General features: G+C 35.3%; 1 protein-coding gene across 4 annotated transcripts in view; it reads left to right on the forward strand.

Moving 5' to 3' along the window:
* LOC148955585 (uncharacterized) overlaps positions 1 to 14,233 on the forward strand; it is a 136,665-nt gene that overhangs the window by 30,893 nt on the left and 91,539 nt on the right. For 3 of the 4 annotated variants that reach the window (XM_089103085.1, XM_089103076.1, XM_089103092.1), the window contains exon 2: positions 10,451 to 11,310. In XM_089103085.1, the coding sequence (XP_088959211.1) occupies positions 10,598 to 11,310 (713 nt within the window). In that variant the 5' untranslated portion in view covers positions 10,451 to 10,597. Of the gene's footprint in view, positions 1 to 10,450; positions 11,311 to 14,233 lie in introns of those variants that run through there. The other variant, XM_089103101.1, reaches the window with a different exon arrangement.

The raw sequence follows: 14,233 nt of genomic DNA on the forward strand, positions 1-14,233 counted from the left end.
TTTAGTTTTATCTTGTTTTTTTTTTATCTTGTTCTTCTTGTGTGTCCTTCGTGCTGAAGACGCCTTGTTTGTATACAGGCGAAATATCTGCGTTGTTTTGTTTTTGTTGTTTTCTTTTCTCTCCACTGGCCACAGTCTCGTTTGTTTGTTTTTTTTTTAGAGATTTTTCTGTTTGTTGTTTTTTTTTGTCCTAACACTAACACTTTTTTCTCTCTTATAAGCAACAGTTTTTTTTTATTAACAGTAAAAAAATTTTCTTATTACATCAGCTTATCCGTCAAAGATAAGAATTTTTTTAAAGTAACAATTTTTGTCACTGATAACACAATTTTCGCTAGAAGTAGAGGGTTTTCCAGCAAAGATGACAAATTTTTCTTGGAAGTAACAATTTTTTCGTTTATGATAACAAGTTTTCTGTCAGAAGTAGCAAGTTTTCCTTAACACTAACAAATCTTCTCATCGAAGTAACAACTTTTTCCTTAATACTAACAAACTTTTACCTAACACTAAATTTCTCCTAGAAATAACAAGTGTTTTCTTAACAGTAACAAATGTTTCTAATAACTACATCTTATCCGTCAAAGATAACAAATATATCTTAAAAGTAACAATTTTTTGTCACTGATAACATGATTTCTGATAGAACTAGCAAGTTGTCCAGCAAAGATAACAAATTTTTCTTAGAAGTAACAATTTTTTTGGTTCGTGATAATATCTTTTCCCTCAGAAGCAGCAAGTTTTCCTTAGCACTAACAAATTTTGTCATCGAAGTAACAACATTTTTCTTTAATACTAACAAACTTTTACTTAACACAATCAAATTTATCTTAGAAGTAACAGGTTGTTTCTTAACAGTAACATATTTTTCTAACAGCACCAAATTTTCCATCAAAGATAACAAATTTTTATTAAAAGTAACAATTTTTTCAAAGATAACAAGTTTTCTGTTAGAAGTAGAAGGTTTTCCAGCAAAGATAACAAATTTTTTCATGGAAGTAACAATTTTTTTCGTTTATTATAACAAGTTTTCTCATCAAAGTGACAACTTTTTCCTTAATACTAACAAACTTTTACTTAATATTTATCAAATTTCTCCTAGAAATAACAAGTATTTTCTTAATAGTAACATATTTTCTTTAATAGCACCAACCTTTCCCGTCAATGATAACAAATTTATCTTAAAAGTAACAACTTTTCGTCAATGATAACAAGTTTTCTGTTAGAAGTAGCAAGTTTTCTGTCAAAGATAGTAAATGTTTCCATAGAAGTAACAATTTTTTCATTGTGATAACAAGTTTTCTGCCAGAAGTAGCAAGTTTTCCTTAACACTAACAAATTTTCTCTTCAAAGCATCACCTTTTGTTCATTAATTCTAACAAACTTTTGCCTAACACCCTCAAATTTCTCTTAGAAGTAACAGTTTTTTTCTTAACAGTACCAAAATTTCTTCTAATAGCACCGAGTCTTCCGTCAAAGATAACAAATTTCTCGTAGAAGTAACAAGTTTTCGACTGCAATAACAAGTTATCTGTTAGAAAAAACAAGTTTTCCGTCAAACATAACAAATTTTTCCTAGAAGTAACAATTTTTTCGTTATGATAACAAGTTTTCTGCCAGAAGTAGCAAGTTTTCCTTAACACTAACAAATTTTCTCTTCGAAGTATCAAATTTTCCTTAACAATATCAAACTTTTACCTAACACTATCAAATTTCTCTTAGAAGTATCAGTTTTTTTTCTTAGCAGTAACAAATTTCTTCTAATAGCACCAAGTTTTCAGTCAAAGATAACAAATTTCTCACAAACGTAACAATTTTTCGTCAGTGATAGTATGATATCTGTTAGAAGTAACAAATTTTCTGTCAAAGATACCAAATTTTTTCTTAGAAGTAACAATTTTTCGTTATGATAACAAAAGTTCTACCAGAAGTACTAAGTTTTCCTTATCACTAACAAATTTGTCTCTTCGAAGTAACAACTTTTCCTTAATACTAACAAAATGTTACCTAACACTATCAAATTTCTCTTGGGAGTAAAAATTTTTCACCAGTGATAAACACGATTTCTGCTAGAACTATCAAGTTTCCCAGCAAAGATAAAAAAAAATTCTTTGGAGTAACAATTTTTTCGTTTATGATCACAAGTATTCTACCAGAAGTAGCAAGTTATCCTTAACACTATCAAATTTTCTCACCTAGGTAACAACTTTTTCCTTAATACTAACAAACTTCTACTTAACAAACTCAAATTTCTCTTAGAAGTAGCAGTTTTTTCTTAGCAGTAACAAATTTCTTCTTATAGCACCGAGTTTTCCGCCAAAGATAACAAATTTCTCACAGAAGTAACAATTTTTATCAGTGATAACAAGATATCTGTTAGAATTAACAATTTTTCTGTCAAGAACACCAAATTTTTCTTGAAAGTAACAATTTTATCGTTATGATAACAAGTTTTCCTTAACACTAACAAATTTTCTCTTCGAAGTAACTACTTTTTTCCTCAATACTAACACATATTTACCTGACTCTATCAAATTTTCTCTTAGAAGTAAAAATTTTTTCGTTTATGATAACAAGTTTTCTGTCAGAAGTAGCAAGTTATCCTTAACACTATCAAATTTTCTCATCGAAGTAATAACTTTTTCCTTAATACTAACAGACTTTTATTTAACACTATCAAATTTCTCTTAGCAGTTACAGGTTTTTTTTCTCAACAGTAACAAGTTTTTCTTAATAGCTACCAGTTTACCGTCAAAGATAACAAATTTCTCCTAGAAGTAACAATTTTTGGTCAGTGATAACAAGTTTTCTGTCAGAAGTAATAAGTTTTCCATCAAAAGTTAGATTTCTGCACGTTTAAGTTAGGCTCATCTAACTTGGGTTAACATGAGGGCTCATGTTAACCTAAGTTATATGAACCTAACTTAAACGTGCAGAAATCTAACTTTGACAGAAAACTTGCTACTTCTGACAGAAAACTTGTTATTATTGACAAAAAATTGTTACTTCTAGGAGGAATTTGTTATCTTTAACGGTAAACCAGGTGTTATCAGAAACATTTTGTTAATGTTAAGAAAAAACCTGTTACTTCTAGGAGAAGTTTGATAGTGTTAAGTAAAAGTTTGTTAGTGTTAAGGAAAAAGTTGTTACTTTGATGGGAAAATTTGATAGTGTTAAGGACAAATTGCTATTTCTGACAGAAAACTTGATATCATAAACGAAAAAATTGTTACTTCTAATAGAAATTTGACAGTTTTAGCTAAACTTGCTACTTCTGACAGGAAACTTGTTATCGTAAACGAAAAAATTGTTACTTCTAAGAAAGTGTGTGTGTGTGTGTCTATGTGTTTGTGTGTTTGTCTGTGTGTGTGTATGTGTTTTTTTTTCGTGTGTGTGTGTGTTTGAGTATGTGTGTCTGTGTGTGTGTGCGTTTGTGTGTGTGTGTGTTTGTGTGTGTGTGTGTGAGTGTGTGTGTGTGTGTTTGTGTGTGTGTTTGTATGTTTCAAATGTTAGAAGTCGCTTATATTAATGATGACTGGTGTCGTAGGAGTAGCAAAACGCAATTGTTGCTGATGGCAAAGAAACATTAAACCCAAGAATGCTTGGTGTCCCAGGTAAAAAAAAATCATATTCTCTGACGTTCTTACAAAGCATCAAGTGAGAAACGAATGTTCCTTATCGCTACGAAAATATTAAAGCCCAGAAAGGTAGTGTATTCCAAGAAAATCGGAAGGTAATTATCCACATGGCAGAGTCAACCCTAGAACTCTAGACCAAGTCATAGAAATCAAGAGCATACCATCGAAATTGTGATCAAAGTGTAGAAATCATGGTCAACTTCTATGCAAACATTAACAAAACAATGAAACCCTGAATATTTCATAAAAAAACAAAAGCAAACTTTAGAAATCACGGGTAACCCTAGAACTATAGACAAGCGTAGAAATCATTGGCAAAGTGTAGTAATCGCGGCCAACCTGTAAAATCATTACCAAGACAAGGAAACCCCGAGAAGTGTTTTAAATACTCTGTGGCGTGAATTGACTGCAAAAAACCAAATGAATGACTTAAAGTAAAACTTTTAACAATAAATGTCTGAAAAGTGTTTTGGGGGAGATGGGGCGATGACAGAAGTATGTCACAGGGGCAGTAATAGTGTAAAATTATGAGGTGAAATGCTTAGAGAATCAAACAGTATAAAAGAAAGGGGGGCTTCTATTCTAGGGGGCGAGGGCTGGTGTCATGTGGAGGGCTGGTGCTAATGTGAAAACAGTGTCGTAGCGCCTTCCCGCTCTGGGCCAGAAGTGTACTTTTTAATGATTTGGGTATCTACCCTTCTCGCAAGATTATCATCCAAGCTCTCCCATTAGGTATCTTTGCTTAAGATATAGATAGCCGTTTATACGCAGCACGAGTGTGTGTGTGCCATGCTGGAGCCTCATGGGGTCCTTTTAGTCTAGTTTGCGAGATACACTAGCGTCATTCATATTAGACTTGGTCACGGAAATTCTGGGAAGGTTCCAGAAAAATAATGCACCAATATCGCTAGGAATCATGCCAATAAAGAATAAATATTAGAACACCTGGAATCTTGGGTTTGTTGCCAGGGGTGTGAATCTTGATAGCTGAGCGCTAAAAAGAGGGATGATGTGATGTCAGAGGTGGTCATATCCTAGAAATTCTATGATAATTTCCCTATTATTACTACATTTTAAGGTATCTCGATTAATAGCGTTTGAAGTCCGGATTCCGCCCCCGAAAGGAGTAGGCACTGACCAAACCCCCCGCAGTGCGCTGAATGGGTGGGAACAAAAGTTTCTCGACATAGAATTTTCCCGACTTATTGCGTGTTTTGATATTTTTGCTGAAAAAAAATTTGCCCTGGGTTGCGTACGGACTTAGACAAAGCTCTTGGGAAAACTGGACACGCCCTCGGAGGTTGCCAGCAAGTGGACCGGCACCATACTGGACGGAGTCCCGCTGTAGGCTAACAATAAATAAGAAAACATTAAAAAAAAACACTCGAAAATTACCGGTTTGGGCAACGAAAAAATAAAATAAACCTAAATGACTAGATAAAAAGCCAGATCTAAGGTGGTGACGGAAAAATGGGGCTCCTTTCTCCACAGACGGTCCCCCCTCCCCTGGAGTCCTCTCCCCTCATCTTTCCTTAAATTACGTATGTTATTGCCTACATTTTTTCCTTTTATAAACCATAATATTGACTAAAAATTGCATCTATTATCAAGGCGCCCTCTGAAAATGATTGCTAAGTGAAGGGTGGAATCTATTGTTAGGGTACTTTTAAATATCCATAAATTTATCTCAATGAAAAAAGGGTATTTCCTTAAAAATCTTTCAATAATACCTCTTAATATGTTTTAAATATACCGCTAATATTATGCCACCCAGAGAAGGGGTCTGGTGCCTTATGGTGCTGGATGGAGGTGACGGCATGGCGTTGTGGAGTGTTTTGTTGGGGTATAATGATAGGCTTAGGATGCAAAAACTTGAATCACGGGATTTAAAGGCATAGTTTTTATTAGGAAATGCCTCAAAGATGTTATGGGGGAGAAGTAGCAATGTCAGGAGGGTGTTTAATATCATCCATAATTTACAAAGGTGGTTTGCATTGTTATTGACTAGTATATTCTAGAGCTTAAAGATAAGGTGGGAGGTGTTAAATGAATTTTTTACTAGAGGGGGAGTGAAATCTAACAATACTCAATAAAACGGTGCACTAATATTAGGTCACCCAGGGGGTGGGAGGGGGGGGGGTTCTGATGTCACATGGGTGAAATGCAATGGCGGTGTGGAGTATTTTGTGGAGCATTATGATTGGCTTGGGTTGCAAAAACTTGAATCACGGGATTTAAATACATAATTTCTAGTATGAAATGCCTGAAAAATGTCTTGTTGGAGATGATGTCTCGTCAGGGTTTGGGGGGGGAGTCATTTAATGTCATTTTGGGGTGAACTACAGCTTAAACATTAGGGTGGAGACATTAAGGAATTTTTCCCTTGGAAGAGGTGAAAATCTAACAGGTACTAAAAGAAACAGATATTTTCCTTAAAAGCACTTAATATGTCTTAAATTTACATCTAATATCAACCTTATTCCTCCGGTATTGCATGCTAGATGTGGGGGGCTGCCACGCGACATTGTGAAGTCTAATATCTCAGGTTATTAAACTATCTATTTCCGCTATAAATATCTCGCAAGCAGATGTTCCCTAGGGTTTATAAAATTGGGAGACTGAGGCATCATTCTAACGAGTGCCAAAAAAATGGGGGATCTTAGCTGTCACGCAATAGGTTATTTTTTGAATATGGTTCCAGATACAAAATACTGGAAATGATTTCATGGACGACTTGCTTGGGGCGCTGTACCATTGAAAAGGAATGACCTTTTGAGTCCTGGCGGGGTCAAGAACTCTAGAAAAAGAAAAAATATGAAAGGTGTTTCGAGCAAAAAAATGAAATGTCGAAAAAAAAGAAAAGGCTTTTGGGAGAAAAATGTCAAAATGATGATATCTGGCAGTGATGTATGTGCTGTCCATGCGTAATCTGCGCCGACCTTACATAAAGTATGTACCGCCATTAAGTTAATGAAAAAAAATGCTTTGGGGGTTTTGGGCAAAAAAAAGTATTACGTGACAGTGTTGCAAAATAATTACGTAAGGTGTGAGCTTTCATTACGTTAAAAGCGGGGATTCCTTCACGGGTTCCTGACACAAAGTACTTATCTGTCCGTTTGAAACGGGGTAAGTCGTATGATTCCATTGGATTTCAGAGGGGTGTGTCACGGAGTCTTGGCAACTGTGTTCCCTTAAATAGAAGCATATTGCATTGGTGTGACGGCTTGAGGGGTTGGTAGCTCAACTTATCTGACCCTTTAAAGGGGAGGGTGTGTCGCGTGGTGTAACATGCGCTTGAAACGGGAATGTGTACCATGATGTCATAGGACTGTCACAGAAATTCAAAGGGGTGTTTGGAAAGGGGTGGCATTGGACATCATTTATTTCAAATATATCCTGCAAACATAACCAGAAAACTTATCCATCATAACATAACCATCAAACCACATAGCCATCATAAGTATCAAATAACATAACTAAGAAACCACATAACCATCAAATAACATAACCATCATAACCATGAAATAGCATTACTATCAAACAACAACCAAAATAAGCATCACACAACATAACTATCAAATCACATAACCAACAACCAAGACAGCATCAACAAGAAACAACATAGCCATCAAACAACATAACCATCAAACATAACCAACAACCATCAAATAACATCAACATAACATAACCAATAAACATAACCAACAACCATTAAACAGCATCAACATAACCAACAAATCACATGACCAACACTCATAACCAACAATCAACAAACATCAAACAATATAATCATCAAACATCATCAACATAACATAACCAAAAACAACATAACTCTCAAACAACAACCAACACTCATAACCATCAAACATCAACATAACCAACAAAGCATAACTATCAAACATCTGTTAATTTCCCTGTGTTAATTTCCCTATCTGACTGCTCAAGTCAATGGCGGGGATATTGCTTTAGTGTTACCCATTAAAAGCTACGAGCGTGAGAAAAATTCCCTGATTTTCGGAAGAGAAACGAAAGACCCCCAAAAAATCAAGAAATCTTCCGCCAATTAAAATTGCACCATCAAATTCAGCTTATCAGAAAACCCTACCATAAAGGTTTCAAGCTCTTATCAGCAAAAATATGAGATTTTTTTTTTTTTTTGGCCAGAAGAAAGATCACGGATGCGGGTTTGTTTTATTGTTCTCTCAGGTGTGATTGTATCGAACTAATTGTTCTAAAAGACCGGAACAGGGCGTTTTCGAACGAAAATTAAAAGTTCTAGTGCCCTTATTAAATTATCAAAGGATTGGAGGGTAACTAGGCCCCCTCTCACACTCCCATTTCCCCAAAGTTGTCCGATAAAAATTTTCAGATAGCCATTTTCTTCAATATAGTTGAAAGATCCAATAATTATGCTTTTGGGGGGTAACGTGACCCCCATAACCCGTAGGGAAAGGGCTGTAATTTATAAAATTTGCCCATTGGTTGCGTATAGTATTTATTATTTGGAAGTATAAAGACATTTTTTTCGGAGGGGAGATTTGGTGCTTGGGGTGGGTTTCTATGGGGAATATTTTCTGTCAGGAGGGAAATTTTTGGGGGTGAGTTTTCTAGGGGAAATTTTGCATTGGGGGGATTTTCCAGATTTCCAAAGTGAAAACCTTTTTATTTGTCTTATTTTATCTTTGCCAACCCAATTTTTCATGTGGAGATGTTCTACTGGAAATGCTTGGAGAAATTTTCAGCGGGTTTGGATTTCAGGGGGGAAAAATTCCGTGGAAGGGGAAATTTCTGGTGTTATCTGAAAAATTATTAGAAATTAAAGGGGTTTTTCAAATGTAAGTATGCTAACTAGAATTTTTCAGGCTGAATCTATCACGAGAAATTTTACGGGGGAGGGGGGTGATTTTCAGCGAGAACTGAATTGTCTGGAGGGAATTTTACGTGGCCAGGGGTATTTTAGAAGGGAGGAAATTTTCACGGAGGAGTTTTCGGGGAGAAGAGGGACTTTTTTATGGAGGGAGAGCAATATTTACCAGCAATATTTGGAAAACGATCAGAAATTAAATAAAAAACTAATTTTTTCAGATGAAAATAAAGACCAAAATTAAAACTCAAAACGAGCAGAAATTATTCCGCATATGAAAGGGTTGCCCCTCCTCTATACCTTGCTCTTTACGCTAAAGTTTTACTGTTAGGTCACAATTTTTTTAGAACCACTTCTGAAACACAAGGGTCGTTTGATTAAAAAGGAGTTATTGAGGAGGGGCGGGCAACCCCTTCTTGTATGGAATAATTTCTGTTTCTTTTGAGCTTTAAAGTTGCTCCTTACTTTCAGCTAAAAAGACTTGTTTTTTTATTTTCCCTGATAAGGTTTAGTTGAGCATAAAAGATTGTAGCTATTCTAGTGTTGTGAAATGGTTTGCGGTAAGATTATTATTCGAACAAAAAGAAACGTACAACATGTATGCATAGAATAATGATAGTCATCAAAAACAAAACAATCAACATCTAATGAGTGAAAAAAGCGAAAAAAGAACAAAAAAAAACACAATAAAAAAAGTAACAGACAACCGCCCAACAGTGACTACATGCTGAAAACCCAGCTGGAGCGAATTGTATACGACACTGATAATAAACAAAAGCACAACATTCAAAAAATCAAATAACTCACTGCAAGGCTCTAGAACCGGAATCCTGGGGAATTAAAAGAGGTACAGAATAATTACATTTTGAAGAGTTTATGCAATTTGAGCATTGGTCGACTTGACTCAAGAGTTATCATTAACTTAGCCAATTATAAACTGTTTTTTAGCAAAGCTTCGACTCAACCCAAAGGTTTTCGACTCGACCAGCTTGAGTCAGACCAGGCAAGCATAAGCCCAAAGTTTGGCTGATGACAATTGGCTATATAAAGTGCAATTGAAATATCAAATATGGTTTAGACTGTTCGAACCTCTTCTTCACTTTTTCCACATCATAATTCTTTTGACAATTCACTAGATTACTTTTAACAATCACATCCAACCGGCGTTTTTTTAAATGATGTCTTCATTAAATTCGATAATTTCCAGATTAAATTGATGTTTTACTAATCAATATAGCAGTAGGTTTCATATTTCTGACCAAGTGATATCTATTCATTCCGCTACTCCCGATGAAATTTTACTAACTCAGTGTAGATATGTATGTAGGAATCACTATGTGAAACTATTAATTCGTTTGGATTATTCATTTAGAAATTAAAAATTATCAATCCAATTAATTAATTTAATTAATATCATTAGTACTATTTTCTTATAATTAGTTCTGTTATTTTAATTTGATTAGTACATTGTACTATTTTTTTCATGTGTCAAGGAAATTATTCGTGCAAAATTTTTTTCATATAATAGTCCTATTTAAATATTCTTAAGATCCATAACATGATTTTATTAATTATGATAAATAACACAATTATTTATAAATATTTAGTTAAAAATATTTATTTATTTCATGGCTCCCGATCAGCTTAAGCTTGCTCCGTGTAGATATATGTGTAGGAATTACTTTATAGGAAGTCCCGATGAATGTAGCTAGCTCAGCGTAAGTTTGTCTATAGGAATCAGTATGTGGGCAATCCTAGATACTGTCACACTCAATTTTATCTTTCCTAAAAACTTAAATTAAAAACTGCACTCGAGCCAAAATTCTAAGAAAATAGAATTTTTAATTTACATCTGCAATACCATCCTATTTTGTGGCGTTAAAGTTTTTCTTGTGGAAATTCTAGTTTTCAGTCATAATTAAATATGGTAAATTTAATTTTTTTTTTTCAGTGGTGTGATTTTTACATGCGAGATAAGGAGAAGAAAGCTCTCACTTATACTGATAGACTAAAACTGACACTCACGCTATTTGAGTAAGAGCATAAGCTTTATCAATTGATTTTATATCCTGTGAAATGCAATGCAGAAGTGTTAGGAATGAAATCTAACGAGGATTTATTTGAATGCTCATGCTGTGGGAAGATACGGCTTCCAGGTGAAAAAGAAGCCAGACCATTCTTACAAGCAGCAGAGCAGGTTTTACTGGACTATATTGACAAAAGCAGTCTCTTCGACATTGACAAACTATTACTAGTTCCCGAAGTGATTGGAAAAATTGGTAGTCAAGGAATCCACGGGTTTGAAGCAGAATATAAAGTTTACAATAAATTGAAGCAATTAACTCTCCCAATTTATATTTTTTACAGCCTTAAACCTAATAACAAAAATGAAGAATTGGGTGACTTTTTGCTAATAACTAAATCGTCAATTATTATTTTAGAGGTAAAAGCTCGTAAATTGAATGAAAATGCATCGAAACAGGATCTAGAGAATTTTTTAAAGGAAACAATTTTAAAGGAAGGAAAAAAGAAGGCACAAAAGGACCGTGTTTCAGAGGACATTAGAGCATTTTTAGCTGTACACAGTTGCTCTGACTCTCCCTCAATTCACTATTTCTATCTGTTCGTGAATACCAACTGTCCGAAGCCAACTGATACCAACTTTGAATTCTTTGATTCCAATGTAATATTTAAAAACACATTATTCCAAGACAATTATTTACAAAAAATCACCCAACTGTACACTGAAGAAGTTGAGTCTGTATCAATGGACGAAAAGTGTAAATATTCAATCAGGACACTACTAGCATGGTTAGTAATCTTAATTTTTTATCATGTTAATATTACTACTACTACTACTAACAACAAATCACTGCAGCACCGAACAGCCTGAGGCCAACACAGGTACGCACGCTCCTCCTCCATCCTAATCTATTCAAAACCTCCCTCTTTACACCCCCCCCAGGAAGTTCCCATTTCCCTTAAATCTTTCTTTATGACATCCTCCCATAACAACTGGGAACGAGCTGCTATCCGTTTAGCCCTAGACGGTTGACTGAAAAGAACAATCTTCGGCAATCTGTCATCCTTCATCCGCAGAACGTGCCCTAGCCATCTTAACCTTTCTCTCATTATATCCCTAGAAAGCGGGACTGAACCAGACTTTGTGTAGAGTCTACTGTTTGAAATACAGTCAGTCAGCTTGATATCCAGAACAATCCGTAGGCAATTTCTCAGGAAAACATCTAGCAAATCTTCCTCCGCTTTTTGGAGCGCCCATACTTTAGAACCATATCTGACCACTGTCATCAGTGTAGCTTCCAATATTCTAATCTTAGTTTGCAGACTTATCTTCCTATTCTTCCAAACCTTTTTCAGCTGTGAAAAATACCCTGGGCCTTGGCTATTCTACTTTTAACATAATCAATGCTCCCACCGTCTTTACTACTAATACTACCGAGGTAAGTGAAGCTGTTCACCTGATAGGTCTTTTCGTTACCCAACGTAACCTTTTCATTTTCTCTTATTAGTCTTGCTAGTCGTGTTAAAAACTATTTTCAAACCCGTTCTAGCACCCTGAACTCGCAAAACCTTTAAAAGTTCATTCATTTTGCTCAAACTTTCATCTAGGATGCTTAAATAATCAGCATAATCTAATTCCAGGAAAGTTTTTCATTCCCACTTGATTCCGCGCTCTTCCATTGCCTTTCCTATGCTCTTTAAGATAAAGTCCATTAAAATGATCAATATAAAAGGGGATAGAAAACAACTTTGCTTAACTCCTGACTTAATACGGAACCAGCCGCTAACCTCATTTCCTACCTTAACCAAGTACTGTTATTATCGTACCTAGCACTAATCACATTAATGTAATTGTCTGGTATACCATACAAGGGTAAGACCTTCACTAAAGCTATACTATCAACAGAAGTGAATGCTTGCTAATAATCTTTAAAACTGAGGACTAAAGGTGTTTGATAACTCAGGCGCTTCTCAATTATTAACTTAAGTGTGAAAATTTGGTCGAAACATCCTCAACCCTTTCTAAAACCACACTGTTCTTCTCTTAAAACTTTGTCTACAGAATTTTTCAGTCTTAAAAGTATCATATTACAAAGCAACTTGCTACCTACAGAAACCAGGCTAATGCCTTGATATTTACTGCACTCACTCTTATCATCTTTCTTATACAGTGGTTTCATCAGGGTTTCCCTAAAATCGCTAGGAACTTACCCTTTTTCAAAAATCATATTCATAATCTTCAGTAACTTATTTCTACCCTCAGAGCCACCATATTTAAGAAACTCATTTACCACACTATCTATACCTTGTGCCTTATTATTTTTTAATCCTTTTAGTACTGTCGCTAGTTCTTCCTCACAAAACAAATCTTCCTTCACATCCAAAGTATCACAAACTTTTTCATTTTCCTCTATGTCTTTTCCTGCAACTCTATCTCGGTTTAGCAAATTCTCAAAATGTTTTGCCATCTCTCTTTAATTCTTTGCTTATCATTAAATGTGGCCCCATTTCTATTTTTAACTGGGACAAGTACGGACTGACTACCCCCTCTCAATTTATTAGCATGTCATTACAATATTTTACTTTTATGCCGTCTAGCTGCATCTTCCCGATCCTAAGCAATTTGATCCATGGCCTCCACTTCAAACCTCCTTTGTTCATATTTTAAGGCTTTCTCCACTTTCTTTACATTCCACTTGTTTTCATATGATCTATCACTCAGATAATTCTTGTACAAGCCCCTTCTCCTCTCAATTAAACCCAAAGCTTTTTCACTAATATTCCTAACTGCGCTCCTAACTTTCTTCCCCTAGACACCTTCAGCAACTTTACACATTATTTTCTTAAAATTATTCCATCCATCGTCTACATTGTCAATTTTAAGCTCTTTAGTTTAGTATTCAACTGTTACTTAAAATTTTCTCTCAAATTCTCATTCTGGAGTATACGGACATCATGACTTCACGGGAGGTGGTTACTCCTCTGAAATTTCAACTTTAAATTAACCCTAGACACTACTAGATTTTGATCTTTACTTTTAACATCAATAAAGACACTCCTATATACCCTAGTATCTTGTATTGATCCTGTCAGTCTTTGGTTTATAATAACATATTCAATAAGGATTGCTGTCTTATCATGACGTGAATGCCATGTTAACTTATGGGCCATTTCCTGAACAAGGAATGTATTTGTTATAACTAGATTGGTATACCTACAAAGTTGCAGCAGTTTGTAAGTAGAGAGGCCCTAATGACTCGTGACGGGCACCACTGCTGCCATCTACAATTTAGTTTAATGCCGACGGGGCTCCATATATGGGCATAGAGTCCCTAGGGAGAACACCTGTGTTTTCAGTCCGACGGGGGCACCATATATGGGCATGGAATCCCCAAGGAGAACACGTTTCCGAGAAATTGATTGCGAAACCGAACCTAACCTCATGAGCTCGTGACGGGGCACCATATATGGGCATAGACTCCCTAGGGGAAAATGGATTTCTGGAAAATTGATTGCGTAATCGAGGGGGAAGTGGATTTCCGAGAACTTGATTGCGTAATCGATTGGGAATTTTCTTGATCTAGGACTCATGACGGGGCTCCATATATGGGCATAGAATACTGAACGAAAACCATGCTATCATCTACAATTGACTCTAACGCCGAACGGGACTCCATTTATTCATGGTTTATTAATATCTGATGGATGATGT

The sequence above is a fragment of the Artemia sp. Qi Xiang Cuo genome, chromosome 2, assembly GCF_049724085.1.
Source record: "Artemia sp. Qi Xiang Cuo chromosome 2, ASM4972408v1, whole genome shotgun sequence".
NCBI classification, from domain to species: Eukaryota; Metazoa; Arthropoda; class Branchiopoda; order Anostraca; family Artemiidae; genus Artemia; species Artemia sp. Qi Xiang Cuo.